The following is a 24,983-nucleotide window of genomic DNA, read 5'->3' on the forward strand; positions in this document are numbered from 1 at the left end:
AGCAGGACTCACCATGAGCACACACGCCTGCTTCCCATCCATGAAGCCCTTCGGAATGGAGTTAGGGGTGAGGATTTCATACCTGGGGAAGGAGAGAAGTTGGTCACTCCATCCACGCTTTACTTCTGCATGGACTATACCTTAATCAAAACCTAAGGTCACCCTTCCAGTGTAGCAGGGTCACTGAGTCTCCCAAGAAGGACCGACTCCCAGCCCAGCCACACCCTGCTCCTTCCTTGGCTAAAGGGGAGCAAGTTTGGAGAGGACCTGGAACACTTCATACCCCAGGAGTAAGGTGCAGGCTATGCTTGGTCTCTGCTAATCACAGAGCCCTCATCTGGGACCCAGGGACTGGCATGCTCACAGGTTCCCTGGACACCACGTATCAGTCAGGAACAGCACCGTGGTAGCAGTCAGCATTCAACAGTCACTAGGCGGATGACTAAGCCCAAGGCACGAGCTCCTGCAGACAGCAGGAAGCCGCAGCACCTTCCAACCCTGCTCCATAAGCCTCTTCAGTGACCATGTATCTGGCTGCTCCCTGTGCACCGGCCCAGCATCAGCCCTGGCAATGAAACCCCGCACAATGGCATTCCTTCCAGTGACAAGATGAGGCAACTCTCCTCATCATCACATCAGTGGCTGTGCTGCATTCACTGATTTGAATTTAAGGTCCCATTGGTGGACCTGTGCGGAAGGCTTAAGAAGTGCGACCTTGTGAGAGGGAGTGTCTCACTGAAGCTTAAAGACTTGATGTCATTTCGAGCTTGTTCTGCTTTCTCTTTACAGTTAGAGGTGTGAGCTCTCTCAGTTTCCAACTCTAGTACAGGTCTGCTACCACACCTTCCTGCCGTGACGGTGATGGGTTCTTACTCTGAAACTATAAGCCCCAAATGAACCTCTTTCTTTAAGTTGCCTTGGGCACAGTATTTTATCACAGTAACTGAGAAGTCAGTGAGACAGTAGTAGTACCAGAACTCCCAGAGGGCACAGAGGAAGCATGCAGAGACCCCACTGCTCACATATGTGAACACAGCCCCGGCTGAGGGTCCCTTCAGGAGACAGGTCACCTGAGGCTCACTCCACATGTAGCTTAAGCCAAACAAAGGCCTAGGCCATCTCACCTCTGCCGGAACTCCTGGAAGACTACTCTGTTGGGAAAGCCCTGGCGGCAGATCCGGATGCCCTCAAGGACGCCATTGCAGCGCAGCTGGTCCAGCACCAAGTGTGGGTCCAGTTTGCCGGCCTGGAGAGGAGAGCACATGTAGATCACTACTGTACCCAGGAGCTAACGAGTAAAGGGCAGGAGAGCCCTGCTGCCAGGGATGCAGCCAAGCATCCGCACCTTCTTCTCATGGTTGGGAATGATACAGCGGACGAAGTTGGGGTTGGTATTCCTCAACGTGGCCATGAGCTTGGCCAGCTGCTCCTTGTACAGCTGTCCCACGGTACGGAACATGCCCTTCCGGGTCTTGAAGGCACCAGGTAGTGCTGTCTCAGACATCCCAGCCACCTGGTCCAAGCCAATGATTCGGTCCACTGTGAAGAACATAAAGCTCGTGAGTGCCAATGCCACACTGAAGGGTCAGGGGGCACAAGAGAAACAGACATCAAGACAAAGAGGAGAGTCTGTATGGAGCTGCAGGACCCCTCTGCCCTGACCTGAGACAGACGGACAGGGTCTCTGGATAGGACAGATCTGACCTGGGGGAGGAGGCATTGGGGGGGGGGGTCGACAACAAAGTGCAGAGGCACATCTCTAGTGCACTACTCTAGCTAGCTCCAATAGCCCCTCCAGAGCGGATGCTACAAGGTGAGTCAATGAAGCTGGAAATGTGTTTGGAACTGAGAGGACCCCCTGAGCTTGGCTCTGCCTTAAAACCTGGCTTAGTACATATAGGTTCCTGCAGTTCTAGATTAAAAAAAAAAATTAGTATCTGAGTTCACAGTGATCTTTGCTTAAAAGCACTGGACTAGGAGCCAAGCAATGGGGTATCCAGATATGCTCTGCCACCATAGACAGGATCAGAGGCCTCATCATGTATGGTCCTCCCCCAGCAGAGACCTCTAAAGCAGGGACCAGGGCAGCCCATGGTAGCATTAGAAACAATTCTGAAAACCCAGTGCTGCTCAAAGTATTCCTACGGGTCTTCCTGGAACATTTTTACAGTATGACATGGTATGTGGGTGCTGCCCACAGGTCTTTATCCTCTAGACCAACCCCTAAAAGGCATGGATGGCTCTTATATGTATGGTTCACACCCCGCAGCAGCGAAGTGAACGGTCTCTCCAAGGTAACAACAAAAGCAAGTCAACCAAATCCATACAACAGCCACCGATAACAGTTTAGAGCAAGGGCTAGTACTAAATCTGAAGGCAGCTGTCACTAGATACAGGTTATGAGTTCTGCGGCAAAGCCCAGTTCCTACTCCTATGTGACCAGAGCAGTCTTACTTATATGAGGACAATTTTTTAAAAATTTGAAATGAGGCTTAAAATGAAAGTCACAGTGGAGCTTGCAAGCCATCTGACTTCAGTACCCCACCATGGGGCCAGTTAACATAGACTGGCCTCCAAAGCCTGGGGTGAGTGGCTAAAGGAAACACTTGGGTCCTAAAGGATTAGGGGGAATGTAGCCCCATGGTGACTGGTCCCTGTATGTATCCTGCTGCTGACCTACACAGCTAGTGCTCTCTGAAGACTAACCGTTGAAGGACCATACAGCTGCGCTTCAGCTAGACACATAACAGCATACACTGCACCTGACCCTCATGCAAGACACACAGCTGTGCAAGCAGAAGACACGGCCTCTAGGGGGAGCTCTAAGGAAGCCAGGTTTTTGTCATGGTTTTCTCTATGTGCGAAATTTCCAACATCCCAACCCAGTCCTTCCAGAAGCATGGCTTTCAAGTGAAGGCCTGTGCCAGGCATACTAAGGACAGGAACCCCGGGCAGCACAGGGAACAGGCACAGCCAGGCAGGAGGAGCCATGGGCGAAGTAAGACAGAAACGTGCAAACCATGCACAGCTCTGGGTATGCCACACAAGAGACCCCAGTGCAGGCAGGAAGCCAGTCACCTGATTCTAGGTGAAGAATGGGAAAGCGGCGATAGAAATAGGCTCTCTGAGTGCTCTGCAACTCTGCAACAGAGAGGTTAAAGCAAGACCCAGGCAGAGGAGAGGAAATGAGATACAGAAAAAGAACAGCTTCAAGGCAACCAGCCCCCTAAGGAGGAAGAGGCAGAAGTGCAGGGAGGCTTGGGGGTTGCAGGCCTGTGTGGGTAAGGCTGGGGCTGCCTGTGGAAGGTGCCTGGCGCCTGGCCAGAGAGCCAGCAAAGCCTAGGGAGCCTCTGCCCAGGAGGAGATGGCTATGGTGCTCTTTGGGGCAAACTATCCCTTTCAGTTCAGACAGATCTTCCTTGTGAGAGTCACAAAAGACAAAGGACACCTGGCCGGTGTCATGGTCCTTTGTGTGGTGGCTGGGTCCTGTGTGGACTGGGAGGAGGACAGGCCCAGTGTGAGGCAGGGCTGGAGGGCAAAGGGCGTACCATCCTTCCACAGCTCAGAGACAAATTTGTCTGAGGACTGGTGAAGCAGTGTGGCGATGTTGTCGTTCAGAGGGTCCATGTTCTTCATCAGCCACTCGTCGGCTTTATAATCCACCTGCAAGAGGCGGAGACCAGTCATGAGGTGCTCTGGGGACACAGACTCTCAGAACTGCTAAAGGGACATGGTGAGCACTGGTGTGAGCCCCCTCTGACCTGGTACTGCCATCCCTGAGAAGCAAGTGACAAGGGACAGAGGCAACAAGTACTGACAAGACACTCTCTGAGGGGCTGCAAATGGAAGCCGGCCATTAAGAACAACACAAGCTGACAAGGGACGGCTGAGGACTAGCTACCACAGAATGTTGTTGTCTTTAAAGTAGTAAGAACACAAGCAAAAGTCCTTTTTGTGTCCACCTCAGAACATTTTAACTAACATTTCTTTGTGGTCATAAGGCAAGTTATGCCTGCTTTTTCTAGTCTTTTCAGAACACCCATGTTTTCTATAACTGCATGTATCGCTCTAACCCTTCCAAATACACTCAATAACACAAGTCCTACTTCCATTGTACAGGGTCCCTGAACAATACGGGCAGAGCAGCAGGCACCTTGGCCTAACTCTCTCTAGCCGACATGGCAGTGGCTGCCTCTGAGGAACAGGATGGAGCTTCCTTTGTCCTAAGATCAGCACACTCATGTTTTAAGATGGCACTCCAAAGCGGGCGCTGAGCAGCACAGCCCTCCTCTACCCCCGGGTATAGACACGACACAGCTAATCTCATTGGTCAGACCCTGGGTAGCAGGCAGTGTCCCACCTTCCATGGGACACATCACGAAGTAGAAGCGTCCTGTGAGCTTCTGTGCTGGAAGCTGGGCACTCTTGGGAGGCGGGAGGGAACAGAAGGCTAGGGAGCCTTCCGAAGGCAGCTGTGGAAATAGTGCTTTGGTTTTACTATATTTTTCTGGGAAATTTTAAAAGAGATGCTTCAGCAGCCTTAGGAAGCACACGGGCCCACAGGAGAGGCTAGACTACACAGGCCAGGAGAGCATGGGAAAGGCTCGGGGTCACCACTGAAGAGGTACCAACAGTGCAGACGGTGAGCCCCAGCTAGTACTGAAGACTGCAAAGAGCAGCTTCGTCTTAGCACAGATTAAGTCAGGCTGAGGCCCCAAAGGCACTCACACTGATGAATCCTAGCCAAGGGCTGAGCGCAGCTCCACCACACAGCAGTGTAGCCTCACGGCAATGGCTGCCATCTACAGCAGGGACAACTCCCTTCCCCCTGTGACAGAACACGACTGGCAATGTCTGGAGACAGTGTGGGAGGGTGCTACAGCCGAATTCTTGTGGAAGAAACCTGGGGTGCTCTCAACACTGCAGAAGCACAGGCACAATAAAGACAACAGGGCTGCTAGAACCAAGGCACCTCACCCTGGAGAACTGACCCACAGGAGCTAACCTCTTCTCTGTCTGCTCCCAGATCAGGAGACGGAAGCTCAGAGATGAAGCACCTTGCCCCAAAGTCACTCAGTTCCTAAGTATCAGCGTCTCATTTCAGCTCCAGATTACAGCTACAGCCCCTCCACCCCGAAAACACATTACACCACGGCTTCCAACACCAGAGCTAGGCCTGTGTGCAGGGGCTCTGAAAGCCGTGTGCAGGCTCACTACTGATGCCCTTCTCTGGCTGCTCACCTTGCCGGCATAGTGGATGATGCAGAAGTCAGCCTTGTCCTTCAGTTGCTTGGGTTTCTGGAACTTGGGGTGTGTGCCCTGCTCCTGCACCACCTTCTCCACAAAGCTCTTGTCAGTGGCTTTAGGAAACCAGCACTCCTCATCTAGCAAGGCCAGGATGCCGGGGGGACCCGCCTAGAAGGACAGCAAGGGGACAGGGTGAGCAGGGCACGAAGCTACGCCCAGCCACGCATGGGAGGAGCCAGGTGCATGAATCCTCAGAATTCTCACACAGAGGATGGGCATTTACCAAAAGGGAAAAATTGTGTCATTGAGATCAGGACCTGAGTTAAGAATTCTGTTTTAGCCGGGCAGTGGTAGTACACACCTTTAATCCCAACACTTGGGAGACAGAGGCAGGAGGATTTCTGAGTTTGAGGCCAGCCTGGTCTACAGAGTGAGTTCCAGGACAGCCAGGGCTACACAGAGAAACCCTATCTTGAAAAACAAAAACAAACAAACAAACATTCTGTCTTAAGACACCTCTGGAGTCTGGGCTGCGGCTGAGCGACGACACACTGTAGTGGGTCTTCAGCAGTGACAGTCACTAGTGAAGCCCCAATGAGACTGACAAAATGCATAGCTCCACGGCCACATCCCCCAAGTATCTAGTTCCAGGGTGCTCAGAGGCTGCCAAAGTGACTGTCCCTGGACTAAAGGTCCCTCTGCTCAAGCCCTAGTCCCCACACTGTGACTACAATACTGCTTAATAGGGAGACTAGAGGCTTAAAAGAGAAGAGGAAAGAGCCCTAGAGACCCCAAAGTCCTCTGGACACTGAGCTTCTAAGAGATGGTTACTCAGACACCTTGAACCCAGGTAGGATCCTGAAAACTACAGATTCAATTACGGAAACAAGACCTTGAAAAGTCAGCTTCAAGGTACATGTTCCATGCCCTACTGCTGCTAACAGTGTTTCAAAGGGCTCAGACTTTCTCCTGGGCCTTCTGAGAATCTTCCTATGTGACTCGATGTCTAGGATACTACAACCAGATCGTCTAACTGCATCAGGAGTTGACCCAGAAATGGAAATAGGTCAGGCTTCGATACAGTGCACAAACCCAAAAGCCCAAAAGGGTGCTCTAAACTCCATCTAGCAAAAGCTATAAATGTGGTCAGATTTAAGGAGGAAGAAGGCTTCTTCTAGCCCCAGCCATCCCAGCAGTCAAGAATAAATGCTGTGTGGCTGTGTTGGTCCCAAGCAGATTAAAGCTGGGGTTTATGTGAATGGCTGCACAGTCCTGTGCTATAGCAGGTGGGGATGGAGGGAATCTTAAGACAAACTGGTCAGCACCTGCTGGATCTAAGGAAAATAGAACGCTAGGTCCCGGTCACATCTCCATTCCGTTAGGGCATCTCTGACAAGGGCCTGGGATGTGAGCTCTCCAGACAGCACAGACAGCTGGAAGACTAGATACCCACAGCCAGCACGGGACTGCAGGTGTAGAGCAGACACTGCAGAGAGGAGCGAGGAGCCAGCCAGACCAGTGTGGCTCTTACCGGCTTCTCAATGAGGTCAATGCAAGGCTGCAGGTCCAGGCCAAAGTCGATGAAGTTCCACTCGATGCCCTCTCGCTGGTACTCCTCCTGCTCCAGGATGAACATGGTGTGGTTGAACAGCTGTTGCAGCTTCTCGTTGGTGTAGTTGATGCAAAGTTGCTCGAAAGAGTTCAGCTGCAGGAGGAAAAAGGCATCAGAGAGGCCCCTCCTACCAAGGGCCCAGGACCACAGGGAAGGAGAGCGCAAGAAGGTTCGCTGTGACACTTCCAAGCACTGCCAGCGGGCAGCCGGCAGCCGGCAGCCAAAGATCTGCCCTGCAAGGGCCGACTCCACAACAGGTCACCTCTGCCCTCTGAGGACAGCTGAGATCTAGCAGGCTGACAAAGCCCTGCTCAGGATCATGTTATGAGATAAACAGAGAGACGGAGCAAGAAAAGTGTTTTGTTGACTCCGTTAATCAAAACACCAGGCTATGGAAATACACCTGTGTTCCTCATGAACAAGGATTAGCTATGGGCTTCCTCACCAAAACTCTGATACGCAGACAGATGAGAGTGGTGGCAACAGATCTCTGTGACTCTGCAGCTACCACTGTGGCAACGCGCTATACTCAAGCCATAAGGGGAAAAGTTACAACACTTCAGTGAAAAATTAGTGACAACTGAAGACCAAGTTTCCCAAATCTAAGCTCTTGGCTTCTCTGAGGTCTACTGTGAGCATCAGATGTAGGCTCTCACCAGCTCCATGACCTCAAAGTGCCAACTCTGGCTGGGAGAACAAGCAGGCAGCCCTTCTAAACCTGCTGGCTGGCCATGGGTGGGAACCTGTGTTGTTTTAAGCACACTAACAGTGTTCGATGCAAAGATGATTGTCAGTGTGAGCAGCTATGGGGCCCTGACAACAAAAGACTTGGGAGATGGCAACCAAGAAGCTGAGGGGGAAGCCTGGGAGAGTGAAGGCCACAGCTTACATCAAAGATCTCGAAGCCAGCGATGTCCAGGATCCCGATAAATGAGGCACCCTGCCTCTTGGTCTTGTCCAGAGCTTTGTTGATGCGAAGCACGAGCCAGCGGAACATGCGCTCATAGGTAGCCTTGGCCAAAGCCTCAATGGCAAAGTCAGCCTAGGGACGACATCCAAGGGCATGAAGGTTAGATACAAAGTCTGAAAGCTGTGGGCCTCTGCCCCAGGGATTACACTGTGAGCTTTCCCCAAGACACAGCCTAGGCATGGAAGACAGGGAAAGCATCACAGGTCCTCGCTGAAGTTCTATAGTGACAACAGCTGGAATGCCCCCATGCCCCACAGCACAGTGGACCCAGACATCTGCAAAGACCTTTCTTAATACAACAGTTGCATAACATATTTACAAAAGTGGTAACATCCCAAGGCTTGCTTCACAGTAACACAGGTGAGGACGGTAAAGACTGACCAAGCCTGGAGATCTGCTCAAGTTCCTTGGGACAGACGCACGGGGGCCATAATGAAAACCCAGAATTGAAAATAAGTTAAAAGGAAAGAGTCTTCCTCATGGGGAAGATAATAAACAGTTGCTTCTTCTGACTCTGTTGTATTTTTGTAGCATTTTTTAATGGGGGGGTGTCAAACTTTCTTGTTAATTCTTATGGGCATGAACTGTTCGCAGCAATTAGGAACACTGGCTTCTGAAAACAATATTCTTGTTTTTTCTACAATGCTCCTTCACAAGAGCAGCCACAGGCTCAGTTATCCAGTGGGATCCTTTAGGAAGAGCCCTGATCATGCCATCTTCCAAGAGCTGGCGCCATAAAACCCCATGATCAGAGCCATGAATAAAGCCAGAGGAGGAGGAAGTCCAGCCTTCAAGGTCACCGGCCCAGGAATGACAAGCACACTTGCTTGGCAGATGGTAGAGACCCTGCCTGTCTCTCAGCACATGTAGCAAGGCAGCAGGTGGTAGAGAAACAGCCACTTGGCCTGAGTTCCAAAGATGATGGGGCCATTGATGGCACCAGGAACCACTGCTGGCACCAGGAACCACATGGCAGAAACAGTGAGGCCTCACTCTAAGCATAGGCAGGGTTCAGCATCACCTTGAACACCAAGCAGCCTAAGGCAGCACTTTCCAAAGGTAGACGTGGGCGTGTCCCTCAGCCCCTGGTCTCTGCAGTGCTCAGCTCAGGCCTCACACTGCATGGCTGCGGGAACATCTTCCCAGGAAATGCCCAGGGTGTGTGACACAGAGATAAAGACAACAACATACCTGCTCTTTAGTCTGTGCCTTCTGTACATAGTCTCTGCCCACCTTGATGCGTGGGGTGAGGATGCCTCTGGTGAAGTCAGTCACATTGATCCCCAGGAGGTGGGACACCTTTTGAGCAGCTAACAAATTCAAAAAATAAGGCAAGGGTGAGACATGGCTTAGTTAAACCCACATGCAGCCTGTCTGCGCAGAAGAAAGATGCAAAGGCAAATGCAGTCACTGAAGCCAGCCACAGTGTGGGCCTAGGACACAGCGGAAGAGCCGAGGCCTCAACCAGGGCCAATGTAAGTTTCTATCCAAAACCAGTCCTTCAAGGGAACAGGCCCACCCGAGGTCCAGCAGTATGTGGTCCCACGGAAGTATCCAGTATAAAGCCACACAACCCACGCTGAAAGTTTTAAGAGATTGCAAGTGAAGACAGTGCTGTAAGACTCAGACAAACAGGAAACGGTAGTGGCTGAGAGAGGTGAGTTACCCAGGTAGTGTCACATCCTGACCACTGCAAGGATAAAGCTCAGGTTACGTTGTCCCTCAAGCAGAAATTGCTTTTAGCACCAAGACAAGTGGTTTGACGTCAGAAACAAGTGAGCAAAATTCAGGCCAGGAAAAAAAGGTCCTTAGGTCCCCTAGCTCACTAGCGCAGAAGCTTGCTGTGTGCAGTTTATATTTGTTCAAAGAATACAGCTGGAGAACAGCAGAACAATGCACAGCTGTCACCCTGGCTACTAGGACAGGTGACAACAGAGTACATGGCTGGAATCCAACTCAAGGAACCCCATAAACCTAAAAACAAAATTGGCGGGTTAGACAGCCACAAACACAGAGTTAAAGAGAGGGGAGAGTTTGGAATTTCTGCTGAGTTTCTCCTGCGCATACCCTCAGTTCAGATGAAGCCTGCTGTTACCTGTGTTGTCTGGCATGGACGCCTGATCAGTGTTCCGTTCCTTCTTGAAGACAATGTTGCCAAGCTGAAGGACTCCAGAGATGACCCGCAGCAAGCCTTTGGTGTTTAGGAAAGGCAGGTCAGAGTGGACAGAGGCTGGAGGAAGCCCCAACTGGTTGTGGGAAGCCAGTCTACAAGAGATCCTCCGCTAAGCATGGGTACTACACTTCCTGGGGTATCACAGTATCAGGCCTTATCTTACAGTGTGGAGGCTACCTGCCTTGGGGGCTCACTATTACTCAGGATAGCCTGTCTCTCCTAGACCTCGGCCTGACAGCACTAGGTCTGATAATATATGTTTAATTTTTCTTTTTCTTTTTTTTTCTTTTTTGAGAAAAACTTGTTCTACGTAACAGCTCTGGCTGTCCTAGAACTCACTCTGTAGACCAGGCTGGCCTCGAACTCAGAGATCCAGCCTGTCTCTGCCTCCCAAGTGCTGGGATCAAAGGCCCATGTTCAGCCTTTCTAAACCTACAGTAAAGACAAGCTTCTGGCTCCAGGCCCATTGCCTGCTTTTATAAATACCATTTTATTGGGACACAGTTATACTCATCTGTTTAAATAGTGTCTGCCACTGAATAGAGCATCTCGCCTGCCAGTCTCTTCCACACTTCACAGAGTCGTGTCTCTGTTTCCTTTGCTTGCCTGTGCTGTCACCAGGAGCAAGCCCTCAAGCCTATTCTTTAAAGACTTCCATTACACAGGGATCCCCAACCCCAAAGCCAACAGGAAGTTTTCTACAGGCCCCTCATTTGCCTCAAGTTGCCCCGGGACAAGCCAGCCGGTCTCAGCACCTCTACCACAGGAAGACCTGGCCTTACCCATCTGCTCATCCTCTGGGATGCCCATAATCCTCATGGCCTCCATTGTCTCCTGGAACATGTCCTTGTCCTGCTGCCCAGGGATGGTGACATGCCCGTTGGACAGGAAGCGGTATTTGTTGTATGGCTCTAACAGGAGATCAGCTGTGAGGAGAAGAAAGGCATGAGGTATGAGACTCACAGGCTCCAGCAATGCTGTGACCGCCAAGACTTGGGGATGTGATCAGTCGGGACCACTCTCTGCTGAGTCAGCAGCTACAGCTAGCATTTACGTACCTCAGAGCACCAAAGCTCTGAGGCTGAAGCTCTGCCTCCCCCGCTTCTCTTCCCCAGACCAAGTCTTATTTCCACGCCAGCAGCCTGCCGCAGTGACATGCAGCCCCTCCCAGCGGGACCCTGACTCACTCTTCAGGTGCTCTCCTGCCCCAGACAGCAGGTAGTAGAAGATGTGGAAGGTCCGCTCCTCCTTGGCTTGGCGGATAGCACGAGATTTCTCCAGGAGATCTTTGGGTAGGTTAAAGAGCCCACTACTGGAGGGAAGGCAACCCCCTGCCTTACTCCCATCTCCATCAAAAAGAACTGAACGTCAACAGGAAGGAAGAAAGGAGGAACAGCAAAGTGGGGCCAAGCCAAGCACCTGCCTCCAGCCTTCAAAGAGACTGCAGTGTGCAGCTCACACACTGGGAGAGTCGAGTTGGCTTCAAGGGACTCTGCTGAGGGCCGAGTGACAGTACTATGGAGACACTCCACGAAGGCCACAAGCTGGTGCAAGGAAGACACAGAACAGCAGCCGCCATGGGGCTAGCACACAAGGGCCCCACTAATGATTTCCAGTAGTTCCCTCCTGATCCAGGAGGGACCTCTCCTCTGAGCTCCGGGTCACATTTCTAGTCAGCTCCTCCAAGAGTCAGCTGTTCCTTTTTTTCCATTTCTTTTCTTAAATTATTTATTATTTATTTATTTATTATAAGTACACTGCAGCTGTCTTCAGACACACCAGAAGAGGGTGTTAGATCTCATTACGGGTGGTTGTGAGCTACCATGTGGTTACTGGGATTTGAACTCAGGACCTTCAGAAGAGCAATCAGTGCTCTTACCCAATGAGCCATCTCACCAGCCCTGAGTAAGCTGTTCTTGATGTCCCAATGCCACACAAGTGCTAACACAGTAAGGGATGCTGAAATCAGGAAGCAGCCTGTCTTCTATAAGGGCTGCCACCTTCCATAATGCCCCATCTTTTGATTTGGTCAGCCATAAGGATACAAGTCTCAATGTTGGCACCAACAATGTAGCCATTGACATCAAAGTTGATACGAATGAATTTACCCTGAGGAGACAAATACAGAGGCAACAAATCTCAGAGAGAGGGAACATGGACCCCCCCCCAGCCCCCCAGCACTGCTCCTGTACCCAGAGGCTGAGGAAGGCTAGAGGCTCTGTGTTTAAAAGCTGACTAACTTTTAACAACACTAGGGTATCCAGAGGCACTAAGCTAGTCAATGAGCCCAGCCTGGGGTGGGCACATGCCTGTTATGGGCAGTTCTCCTTCCCATGTGACCAGACCCTTGGGAACTCACGGGCCGCTAGTATGACAGGGCACAGACAATACTTCCTCACTGGCTTTCCCATCTTCGGGAAGATGGTTGTGGCCATTCTAACTAAGGGGGGGGGGGGGGGGGGGGGGGGCATGCTGACTGGGACTTGAACACCAACTGGAGAAGTGAACAAAACCTCAAGTCTTTGGGTAAAAGCATCAGGTGGGAAGCCATAGCACCAAGATATGTGCCCAGCACCTTGTCTCCCAAGAGCAGGATGCCACCAGCTGGTACTCACGAATCGTGAGGAGTTGTCATTCTTCACCGTCTTGGCATTTCCAAAGGCCTCTAGGATAGGGTTGGCCTGCAGCAGCTGTCGCTCCAGCTCCCCCTGTGGAGGAACCCAGAGTCTCATAAGGGCCAGGTGGCAATGTGGGCTAAGCCCAACACACCAGGAACAGAGGCCTGCAGGGAGGGCCCTGGTAGCTGCCACTCTACCCAACTCCTTCCTGCTGGGCCTTTGCACACAGGCTGATCAGAAACTGACCTGCGAGGAAATCAGGAAGCTACTGGCTCTGGGGAAAAGTGCCCAAGAGTGGGAAGATAAGATACAACCTGCCTCCCTATGCCAGTTTCCCCTATGCCCACTGGCCTTATGCCCCTCCGTGTATCTAATCCCCACAATTTCCCTTTGCATACAAGGACAGCCATCAGGTCCACAAAAGACACAAGTTATCCCATCCAGACAGAGTCAGTGGCGCTGTCCCTACTCCTACCTCTAGACCTTCCCTGACATCTAAATGAGTGATTGGTGAAGCCCACTTTGGTGCCCCAAATATTTATCAATAATTTTCACAAATCTTATCTGTGGAATCCTGGTGCTTGTTGGGTGCCAGAAGAAACCCTTGTACATTTTGTCCTTGGACCTATGGTGCTTACATAGGCAACCAGCTGCCCTGTTTCACAGACTTGGGAGCTGAGGTGGAGAAGGAGGGACAATCTTTTCAAGATCACTGAGCCACGAGTCAGCAAACTCAAGCCTTCTCCCTGATCACTTTAATGCCCCTGCCCTGGCCACTGGCCACCAAATCAATTCTGCAAGCAGCAATCAACAATGGCCCAAACTGGCTGAGGATCCAGGACCCTATTCCTTGTTACAGTTAGACCTCTGGAGGAGAAAGCTCTTGATTCCCACCAAGAAGGGCTGAGGTTTACCAGCAGGGCTGCAGAGTGGCCAGGGCTTTATGGAAACAGCAGCCACCTGAGAATGTGGAAGCTGTGGCAGCAGCTATCTCAAGAGTCGGCAACATCACACCTGCCTTCCAGGGCACTTGCCTGCCGGGGCACCTGCTGCAGACACTACGTGTCTACAGGGCACCTGCTGCAGACACTACGCGTCTACAGGGCACCTGGTGCAGACACCACATGTCTACAGGGTGTTGGCAAGATTCTGGAGTCCACAAGAGTCCAGAAGTGAGCCAGGTAAAGACTCCTCACCCTGCCTCACTCAGCTGGTGCTCCCTACTTCTGCAGAAACTTTCATGACTCAGTCAGGTAAGTGGAAAGGTCACTCTACTCCTGAGAAGAAGGTCAGTGAGGCCAGGCCACTGAGCAAGGACAGCCGCACCCTCAGCGATGGCCATGCATGTGCACTTGGAACCAGTAGTCACCAAGTGCCAGGATCCCTCCCATAAGCCTCTAGCAGACCTGGAATCAGCCCACAAGTAACTCACATAGCAGACTTGGATAAGAGCGGCTCCTTGCCCAGACAGGCTGCCAGGATGGTGGGCCCACTCCTGCTCCCTCAGACAGAGCCTCTGCCTGCCTGACTTAGAGAAAGAGCTCAGGCTTCTCTGTCTGAACCCACACACAGCTGCTATGGAGAGAAGGATCACTGGGCCAAGTAGAGTAGCTAGAGCCCACTCCCTGCTGCGGCGGTGATAGTTTCCTTTACAGACATCTAATTGGGCACAGGAGAGACTCTGTGAATAAAATTTGCACATCTGTATGATTCTAAGCTTGAAATTACTGGTCTAGTTTCTAGAAAAACTTTCCTGGGGGTGGGAGGCAATTTCAGCCAGGGGGCTCCATTGGTACATTTCAAAAAAAAAACAAAAAAACTGAGGGAGACAGGATAACTGCTCAGACTACAGAAGTCCACCCTGCCTGTTCTCTTAAGTAAGCTCGGCTGTGAAAATCCACAGGTCTATCCAAGGCCACATGAAATGTCTGGTGGGCTTGGCCTGCAGGTATGGGGGGCTAAGTCAGTCACTGCAGCTCTCTCCCAGAAGCGTCGTGACAGGCCTCGCATTGCAAGCATGTCAAGTATGGAAAGTCACAGTACAGTTTCTAGCATGGTAAACAACTCCACTGGTCACTGGCCTTCGCAGTGACTGGACAGCAAGCAGGGGCAGCCAGTCAGTCACTGCAGCTGGCACAGAGTGCCCACCATGGGATGAGTCTTCACAGCTTTCTTCCCACATCACCCTGACCCCAATTATGTGTGTGCCAGAGGCCTGCCTTCCCTCTAACAGTGGAAGCCAGACACGAGGCACACGGGGCCCTTTTTCTGCTCTCTAACTAGCGGTCCTGTCTCTTGTCCTCCAGGGCAGAGACTCTAGCAGCACCCTCCTAAAAACCAGTCACATACCAAGCATTCAATAAATAGCTGGGAAATAGATTTTACTCCAAATTCAGAGACAGAAAACCACAGCCAGAGACCTCCTAACCTCCCAGCTCTGTTTTTAAAACAGGTCTCCTATGAAGAATGGAAAATGAGGGTTGGGGGGGAGTAAGGGGGGGAGAGAGAAAAGAAACTTTATTAGTTTCTAAATATAATTCCTAACACCCTATGGAAAAAGTTTCAGGAAGTCTCAAGAAGCTCAGCGTGTGGGGAGCTGTTTCTGGTCTGGCTCCAAAAGACGGCACATGGATGTCGAGCGGCGGCACCCCAGCTATGCATGCAGAGACACACCCCACTTACTAGTGAACACAGTGCATAGGACACCAGTACAGTGAAGCCAGTGAGGTCAGTAGAGCACCCCGATGGCCTTGGGGTGACATCACTGGCACTTAGATTTCTCAGGGCAACCACGGAAACAAGGAATCTCCAATCTAGGACCTCCGGCATCTCAGCTCGTGCCAGGAGACGAGGGGCCAGCCATCTGTGACTGGTGTGCACCACGAAGCATGTGGGACTCTGGGAAGGCAGGTGCACATCCCACCATGCCGAGATCAGAACTGCACAGGGCCCAACTGGAATTCAGGCAGGTCTGGAGCTCTGAGAAAAGCCAGATGATGAGGCTGACCCAGTCAGAGTTGCTGTGTGCATCACGCCCAGCCCGCCTCCCGAGACAATCAGTGAGCTGAGCCTCTAGGAAAAGATCTAGCTGCAGACAGTGATAAGGTGTGGGGTGAAAAGCTGCTCAGAAGAATGTACGGAGTCCAAGGGCACACAATGGCAGAACACACATTCCTGGTGCAAACGTGCAGTAAAACGTGCATCTCACCTAGCCAGGGCACTGGAGTTCCAGCACAATCCACCAAGGGAGGAGGGAAAAAAGGAAGTAAGATGACTTTCCAAATGTGCTTTCTCAGTGAGGGGACTGTCCACCCAGAGGCATTAGCTCACACAACAGAACGAGGATACGGAGATCAAAGGTAGGTCAACCCAAGTCCTTCTGGCCTCCATCAACTTGAGAGCCATGTCTCGGGCTGGCTCTGCAAGCAGCAATTAACTGCCATGCCAGGCATTCTGCTGGGTAAACCCTGGGATGGCTCCAGGTTTCATAGCAACTTGGAGAATTCAGAGACCTGCCACTACCCAGCCACTCCCAAGACCCTAATGCCACCTAGGGAAGCAGGTGGGCCTCTGCTTGTTCCCAAGAGCATCATTTAAAGATGAGGCCTCCCTCCTTCACCGCCCTTCACCAAGGCCCAACAAGGCACAAGGCACTCACCTGATCCTTCTTGCTCTTGTGTGAGGAGGCCACATGTGCCAGGTACTGGATGACTTTCTTGGTGTTCTCTGTCTTGCCTGCTCCAGACTCACCCCTGCCAACAGAGTTAAAGAGGCCTCACTGAGACATAGCTACATCCTCACCCTCCACCCCAGACAGCAGCACTGTCTACCACTCTCTCCCATTAGGGAGCCAACACGAAGAAAGTGTGATGCTCTGGAACCTTCTCTCAGTCTGTTTCCCATGGCCCACCAGGGCCAGACAACAGTCGATTCATACCCACTGCCTACCCTGACCACTTGGCTACCTTTAGACCAAAATGTTTTAGACATCAGGGAGGCAGCTGTTGACCTGGGAGCCAAAGGCACTTACATGTATTCCCTTGAAACATCCCTGGGGGACAACTTCTGTTCCATGAACTCCCTACCTCCTTATTAAGATGGAAAGTAGCCACATCAGACCAAATCAGAGCCCGCCTGCTGGGGCTACTGGAAAAGCCTGTTGGTGGCTCTTGCTGGAGCCTGCGGTGCTCCTCTGCTGTCACCCACAGACCCACACTTGAGTACTTGAAGAGGGCTGACAAAGGCCTTGGTTGTGACACAAAGCTTACTGAGACCACCAGGCAGAGCCTGGAGTCTTGTCTCAGGGAGGGGCGGGGCCTGAATTGGGAATGAGCTTATCAAGCTGCTTTTGACAGGATAATAATAGTCTTTCCCCAGGAAGAAGAGCAGGGATGAGTTCAATCCCCAGTACCACAAACAAAATCATCAGAGCGATAAACACCACCACTACACACATACAGACACCCTCCCTCTTCCTCTCTCAGAAACACTTACGTGCACAGGATGGACTGATCTTCCCGGTCTGCAACAAAGAGGACATCGGGTTACCTTGGATAGGAAGAAGAAACCTCTCCCTTCCCAGCTCCATGAAGAGTTGCTGAGATAAGGAACAAAGACGCAAATGCTTCTCTGAAAGGATCCTCCCAGGCTTCCAACCTGGGCTGGATGTGGATAGCCTCAGAGGAGGGACATCTACAATAGCAGAGCCCTAGGCAGCTGCCTGCCCCCAGCTCTGGCTGCACACCCCTGCTCTGCCCACTCCATTCCATGAATATCAAGAAAAAATGCCCATGGCAGGCGGCACCTGCAACACTGCCCACGTTTCAGCAAGGAATACCATTTACGGGGCCAGAAATCAGAGCAGGCAGCATTTCAAGGCCTAGCTTGCAATGGGACAGTCCCAGTGTGGGACACTGCCTCGCAGAGTCTAAGACCAGAGACGACTGCCTTCTCTGAGCCCCATGCACTCCTCCACGTTGTGAGGCAGCACGTGTAAAAGGAACACATGTGAATCCACATGCATGGTGCTTGGCTCATGTAAAAGACACAATGATGACAGGATAGGGAGCCGGGATGAATGGCAGCTTCTGGCATGCGCTTGTGACAGCCTGCTCTCTACACTAGTGGCAGGAACTTCCAACAGCCACCTTAGCTCCACAAAAATCAGCAAGAAAAAATAGGAATGTTCTCCTTTTCATGGAGTAACAACCACAGTTCCCCGCACTCTGAAAGCTAAACTAAGATGGTCAAGCTCCAGGACAATATGCCTGCCGACCTCAAACCCTAGAGTTAATTAAAGCAGTTGAACCCAGCCCCCGGCTGTTGGGTGACATCAGAATGGCAACGAGGTACCTGACCATGGTGCTTCAAGGCACAGACAGCATACCCTGGCTACCCACCCTACTTCATGATTATTTTGATAAATATAACACATAAAACAGACCTGGTGCTGACCCTGTGAGTACAGTAAACTAACTCACAGATAGGCCACCGTCATCTCCATGACAGAGCAGCAGTGGCCCAGGAGGAGGTGGAGGAGCAAGAGAACCAGTCAGGGGCACTGATGGCTGCTGGCCATCATACTGGCACTCCTGGCTCTCTCACAGGCTCAGGACCACATGTAACAAGGCGCTGGGTGAACAACTCATGGCTTTCTGTGTGCATAGCCTCAGGACATAGACATAGTCATTCAATGGCCAAATGACCAGGCAGATCACCCGCCCTCCTGTAGGTGAGCTTTCTAGCTGGCCCAATCTCAGCAGCATACAGTGCTGAGGACACAGCCATCCCTACTCTATCAGGACTCATGCAGGAAGCAGGAACAGGAAGCCTTACACCCTACACAGGCAGCAGCTGCCTCTGCCCTCAGCTGCAGCCTTCATTCCAATCTCCCAAGAAATAGCCACCAAGCCAGGCACTTGGGAACCTCGGTAGTATCGCTGCGGACCTAAGGCCAGGATGTCATAAAGCTGACAGACCAAAACAAAAAAAAACAAGTAAAAAGGAAACCATCTTGGAATGGGAGCTCCATCATCCCACTCACACCAATACCACTCCACCTGCCTGAGAACCACTCAGAGAGAAGTCAAGAAGGGGGCACTCAACCTTCCTCCCCTTGCCCTCTCCTTCCCCTCCTTCCCCCAAAAATGTATTCTTCAAGGCTGCCAGACAAGGACTGAGCAGAGCCTCAGTAAGATGGCAGAGTGGCTGGGGACAGACTAGAGGAGAGCCGTTTCCAGCCCATGAAGCTGAAGCAAGCATTTCCGTCATCCCAGGCCCTGCCCTCCCCCAGCAGCTCCCTGTGGTCGGCCCCAGCTGTGGCTGCAGGCGGGCATGTTTAGTCACCGCTCCAGAGCAGGCAAGAATGTACCTGCGTGTGCTGTCAAGGCACGAGCAGAAAGGGCCTGGTGCTACCATAAAAGGAAATGTTCTCCATTCCTTCCAGAAGGAGCTGTTTCCCAGGGCTGTCCAGGCCCAGGCCCTGGATGACTGGAATTCCTTTATGTGAGGAGGAGTCAGAGAATTATTCACTACTGAACAGGAAGCAGGGTGGCCAACCCACGCGGACACACATGCACAAAAGCAGAGACATGCAGGCAGACACAGAGAGTGTGTGCCCTGATGCACAAGAATGTGTGCACAGGCATGCAAACAGGAACATAGTACACAAAGCAATACATACACAGACACCTGTGTGTAAACAGATCCACAGCATGTTATATACTTACATACATAGAGGCCTGCACGTGCTCCAAAAGTTTAAAGCTCAGAGCCAGACTCATCATGAAACTTCTGCGTACCCAGAACCCTTAGCTCTGCCCCTTGACCTGACCTCTCCACTGCCATCACAGCCCAGACACAAGCTCAGAGGAATCCCAACCTGCTTCGTCAGATGCTGCTGAGCCATTGCTTTCACAAAGACGGTCTGCCAAGAGGCCTCCTCCTTCCAGCACTGAGCACGGAGAAGCCACCTGTTTAGAGTGACTCACACAGCCTCTAAATCCCCAAGATCCTTACAACACTTTCTGGAAGCTTCAGTCTGACATCTGACCTCCTAGGTAGCCCAAGGAACCTCACCACTCAGGAAAGGCAGGTGACTTTTTTCACAGCATTATGTTTGAAATCTGCTCCTGAGCTCACGGCATCCCTTACAGATAACCAAGTCCCAGCAAGTGGTGGGCCTGAATCCCAGCAAGTGGTGGACCTGAACCAAGTTCATTCTGCTGCCTGCCAACCTGTGTGTTTGGGTAGGGGGGAGGGTGCGCACGCGCACACACACACACACACACACACACACACACACACACAGAGCACTCATGACAACAGCCTTGCCTCATACTGTCATCTCTGTGGCTGAGGACACTCGCAAACCTCCTGGAGCCATTTGTTTCTGCCCAAGTCCGTACTTGGTCCTATGCGGTCTAACAGTTTATCTGAAATGCCCTTTACCTTTCTTCTATCCCAGGACCTGGGGAGGTGACAGCTATCAGCATAACCTTATTCAGACACACAGGCTCTGTCCCACCAGGACCCCACAGCCCTATCTCAGAGGATGTGGGCTGAGGTAGCACTGTGAGTCTCAGCCATGGTCTCTAGAGCTCTCAACAGCCACAACCTTTCCTCAGTCAGAATCTTGACAAAGCCCTGAGCAGGGGACATCGGCTGCCAGAGAGCAGTTTGACTATTATTGGTCTATATACCCAGGGCAGTTAGAAAGGAAGCCATTAGGCCTGCCCTTGAACTCTGGGAATGAACAGGGTCTGTTCTTAAGACCTGTGGAAATAAATGCCTGAGGCCCACTCGGAAGGCTTGCCTTAGCCACCCTCACACTACATCACCAAGCTAACAGAACCTTCCAGAACTGCAAAAAAGAGCTTCCATCAGTTAAACACTCAGCAGTCAAGCTTTTGCTGCCCCGCCAGACTTTAAAGCCAGAAGCCCCAAGGCTGGGTCCACAGATTCAGATCAGAGCTGGTGTGGCCACCCTGGGTGGACAGGTTTCTAGCCAACTTGGAAGACCACCTGAGGCTTCTGCAGGTGTTTCATCCCAGGCATTTGGAGTCCTACACACATGGGGGAGGGGAGCAGACATACTGTGGCTCACTTCCTCTGTCAGAGGAGCTATGGCTGATTCTTGTCCATAAAAGGCTGTGAGGCTTGAGACTACTAGCAGAGTGGTGACATCAGCCAGACAGGAAGTACAGGAGGAAGGGCGCAGGCCGCTACTAGAATTGACTCATGGCTGGGCTCAGAGAGTGTACCTCCCTGGAGGAACTGTCAGAGGCCAGAGCTGGGTGAGTGCCTCCCTGAGGGACCTCATCCCCAGGTCCACTGGGTTCTCTAGAGCTGCAAAGCAGATATGTCAAGGTAGGCAAACATGCCTATCCAAGTCGGGACTATGACAAGCAGCCCCACTGTGAACGTCCTCTGGAGAAAGCTGCACATCAGACCTGAGGGTGGCCTTCTGTATGAAGACTGTGTGGGCATGGTGATTTCTACGCTGGCTCACTGAGCAGACGCTGGAACTCCAGAGTCACCTCTCAACACCATCTAGCTCTCAGGAAGCCACGGCACAAAGGATTTTGCAAAGCATATAAAATGTGAGGTTCCTGTTTAAAGCTAGAAGTGGGAAGGCCTTAGTATGGCCTGGAGATAAGGCCATAGATCCTGAGGAACCTGATGATTTGATTCAAGTCCAGAGCTGAGGAGAGAACTCAGGCCTTTGTCCCAGTTAAAAGCACCAACAGGCTGGGTCCAACCTCTATGCACAGAGGCCATGGCCACCCTCATGATGAGAGAGAGCATGTGAGTGACTCTGATGCCATCTCCACAGCCTGATCACAGCTTGGGTGACAAGCCTGGGAAGTAGACAAAAAGGAGAGAAAAGGTGTGAAATACCACTTCCTACTTATTAGCAGAGGTTGTAGATAGGCTGAACAGAGGTCTTATGTCAGTCTCCAACAGACAGCCCTTTAAGAAGGAATGAGAGAAATGACTCAGTGGTTAAGAGCACTGACTGCTCTTCCAGAGGTCCTAAGTTCAATTCCCAGCAACCACATAGTGGCTCACAACCTTCTGTAATGGGACCCAATGTCCTCTTCTGATGTGTCTGAAGACAGCTACAGTGTACTCATATACATAAAATAAATAATCTTTAAAAAAAGGAGGAGGAGCAGGAGGAAGAGGAGGAAGCCCTTTGCCAGGCTCCCCCAAATATACAACGTGGTCCTGGATACACAGGTAGCTCACTCAGCAGCAATCCCTGCTAGACAGATGGGGAGCTTGTGCTCCTCAGGAAGATCTGGTCCAAGAGGCCCTGGCCCTAGGTGCAGAAGGCAGGAGTCAGGCAGCCCTCCCTGCCTGGATGATTAGAACAAAGATGCAGAGATGACTCTCCACCTCCACTGTGCTGAAGTGAGCAAAGCCCCAAACAAGCTTTCTCTTGGCCAGGTGCACCATCAGCAAAACTCAGGTGCACAATCAATCGGACTGTTTCCACTTCTCTGCCAGCAAGGCCAAGACAAAACGCTCTTGATGGCAGCTCACCTAGCACAGGCAGCTGCACCAGGTTTCTGGTCTGGAAATCCAAAAACACATGAGTGCCCACTACCCATGGCAAATGCCGTCAGGAAGCACCATGATCAACCACAGTTCATGGCTCTGCAGAGCTGTGCTCTTGGGGAAGGAGCAAAGGGAGACTAGGACAGAAGCAACATAGGACACAGCCAGGCAAAGTTCAGGGAGAGCTGATGTCCAAAGGACAACTCCATGGCCCCAGCCCCACCCAATAAGCTCAGAAGCATCAGTTAGTGGCGTGGGGCTGGTGGCACTGCCTTGAAAACACTGAGGCCTCCAACAACCTTGCCAGTCTAAGAGGCATGCTGGATACTGCCAAGAAGAGCATGCCACAGGAGCACAGTGGCATGCCCTCACCTTTCAACTTGGACCTGAAGACAAGACTATGAACAGACTATGACCCCCAAGCTCTAGTATCTGAATGCCAAAAACATCTTAGGTCCTTGGGAGTCAACCCTGACTCCCAATCAAGATTGCAGGAACTTTATGTGTGCAAGCTGCCCACTTTGACTTCAGGGAATTATTTTTGCTCACCTGATGGCTTTACTCCTGAAAGCCAATGGAGAAAGGAACACAGCACTGCCTGGCCCTAGTACACGCCATAGCCCCACCGCAGTCTCTGCTAGAACTTGGGAGAGCAGGACCCTCTGCTTTATCCAATCTAAACTCCATTTTCTTTCCAGAGACAGTCTCTCTTGTTCACAAGGCTTCTCCCTACAGCTGAGGCTTGACTGTAGCCTACAAAGTGCTAAACCCCATGACTACCCCACCTCAAAGTTCCAGGGTACACCATGTCTGTGTCACTGTCAGAGAATCCTCACATTGTCATCTGGTACCAGTCAGCATTCCTCTCAGCTGCACCTAGGGTCTGCACGTCTAGATGTTCTACAGTGTACAGTACACAGGAGGCATGAGGCTAGCCCTGGGCAAGGACCATGTCACACAGACACAGAGCATGGCCCTCCTCAGGAATGCCACACTGTCTCCTAAGCACACGATAAGGCACTGGGCTGGCTCCATACTTCCCAGCAGACAGTGTGGCCTTTGTGAGAAGGCTGGCAGGGCTCAGCCCTCCTGGCCAGCACATTCCTGCTTGAGTAGAGTCATCACATCTGTGGCTTCCCACTGCGCTAGCTCCAGGGCTGCCACTCAGAACCTAAAATACTCTCCCAGCCTCTGATGAGCCAGGGGCTCAGGAAGACCTGGAACCAGCTGAGCAGATACCAAGAGGTGAAGAGAGGTCTTTCTAGTATGCATGTGCCCCCACCTAACTGCTAGAGTACAAAGAAGTCCTTCAAGGACTAGTCAAAAAAGAAGGGATTGGTGGCCATGACCTCCTTGTTCAGAAAAATCAAGAGACCGCCCCCACCCCCAGTTCTAATAGATGACACATCAGCTATCACACCTGAGCCCGTCCCCTCACCTGTGAGCCAGGGAACCATGCTTAGATGGGAAGGGCACACAGCCAAGCTCGCTGTCACTGCTTACCTAGCAAGGTCAGTCAGCCACTCAGAGAAATGTGGTCATTCAGTGACCAAGCACTTCCAGGGCAGCTTCCAGAGAAGCAAAGACAGGATGGAGAGAAGACTGGCACAGTGCAAAGGGCAGGCCTGCAATGCAAGCCAGCTCTGCTGCCTCCCTACAAACCCTGTGAGCTCACTGAAACGCCAGCATCCCCAAGAGTGAGCCAGACCTGGCTCAGAGTTAACAAGAAGCACAACTTCTTCTCTACCTGCATTGGGAGAATAAGTGGGCTCAAGCCAAATTCTCTCTGATCAGACCAACACTCACTTACTCTTACCAACCAGGGCCCCAGAGAAAGCCAAAAGCTCCCCTCCCCGAGTCCACACACAACCCCTGTGCCTGCCTGCCCTGGGATATGCCTGCACCCTACATGCTGGGGGCAGCAACATAAGCTTTCACCTGGTTCCTAAGGCTGAAATGCCTCCTAATAGCCAAGGCTGCAAAAATGAAAGAAATGGAGAGCTAGAGCCAGAGTGGTTAAGCATGCAAACAGAACTCTAATTAAACCCAAGGCTGGAGATTAAAACAACAAACAAAACTGTGCCGGCACGTCTGGGCCACAGCAGAACCACTTATTAACACACAGCAGCCAAGTTTCCCGTGGGCTCTACCTCCACCATGCCTTCGCTGCCATACCAGCCTCAGCAGCCACAACTTCCTTGAACCCCAAGGCACCTGACACCTGTTGCCACTGCCCTGGCACCAGGCAGCAGCAGCTTGCCTTGCTATGCAACGATGGCCTCAGACATGTGGGCAAATGTCTTCTCTATCCATCTGGACTGCCAGGGCTCCAGTAACAGCGTAGTAGACTAGCCCTTTTGGTATCTCAGCATTTCTTATCACCTGTTTGTGTGGCCTACGCCAGACACCATATCCTGTGCCCATGGCAGACAATACTAATCTATCCCAGCATTCTTTGAGATTGTGTCTCAAATCCTTGACAGTACAAGGTCTAAACATCTATAAATCTTAGTCTAGGGATTTTCAACTGGGGACAATTTTGTCCATCAGGGAAGGGAATATCTAATGGAAGTGGCTGGGGATTTTTTTTTTTTTTTTTTTTTTTTTTTTTTTTTTGTGGTCACAACTAAGGGGAATGAAAGAGGCCAGGATAACGTAGGAGACTGTGCATTCTACAGCATCCCAAGTATCATGTCTGATAAATAGAAATAGTTAAAGTAGCTTATAACCTTCCATCCAAAGCAGGATGAAACTGAAGGAACCACAGGCAGTGACGGAGACTGAACAGGCAAAGACCAGTAC

General features: G+C 51.5%; 1 protein-coding gene across 1 annotated transcript in view; it reads right to left on the reverse strand.

The window, feature by feature from the left end:
- Myh9 (myosin heavy chain 9) overlaps nucleotides 1–24,983 on the reverse strand; it is an 81,027-nt gene that overhangs the window by 19,645 nt on the left and 36,399 nt on the right. The window contains exons 4-18 of the mRNA XM_031348328.1: nucleotides 17,115–17,142; nucleotides 16,279–16,372; nucleotides 12,618–12,710; nucleotides 12,048–12,111; nucleotides 11,190–11,288; nucleotides 10,785–10,928; nucleotides 9,925–10,020; nucleotides 9,021–9,139; nucleotides 7,749–7,901; nucleotides 6,779–6,952; nucleotides 5,242–5,415; nucleotides 3,549–3,663; nucleotides 1,346–1,539; nucleotides 1,125–1,246; nucleotides 13–82 (exon numbers count right to left, since the gene is read on the reverse strand). Of these exons, the coding sequence (XP_031204188.1) occupies nucleotides 13–82; nucleotides 1,125–1,246; nucleotides 1,346–1,539; nucleotides 3,549–3,663; nucleotides 5,242–5,415; nucleotides 6,779–6,952; nucleotides 7,749–7,901; nucleotides 9,021–9,139; nucleotides 9,925–10,020; nucleotides 10,785–10,928; nucleotides 11,190–11,288; nucleotides 12,048–12,111; nucleotides 12,618–12,710; nucleotides 16,279–16,372; nucleotides 17,115–17,142 (1,739 nt within the window). The remainder of the gene's footprint in view (nucleotides 1–12; nucleotides 83–1,124; nucleotides 1,247–1,345; nucleotides 1,540–3,548; nucleotides 3,664–5,241; nucleotides 5,416–6,778; nucleotides 6,953–7,748; nucleotides 7,902–9,020; nucleotides 9,140–9,924; nucleotides 10,021–10,784; nucleotides 10,929–11,189; nucleotides 11,289–12,047; nucleotides 12,112–12,617; nucleotides 12,711–16,278; nucleotides 16,373–17,114; nucleotides 17,143–24,983) is intronic.

This window comes from Mastomys coucha, unplaced genomic scaffold (assembly GCF_008632895.1).
Source record: "Mastomys coucha isolate ucsf_1 unplaced genomic scaffold, UCSF_Mcou_1 pScaffold11, whole genome shotgun sequence".
NCBI classification, from domain to species: Eukaryota; Metazoa; Chordata; class Mammalia; order Rodentia; family Muridae; genus Mastomys; species Mastomys coucha.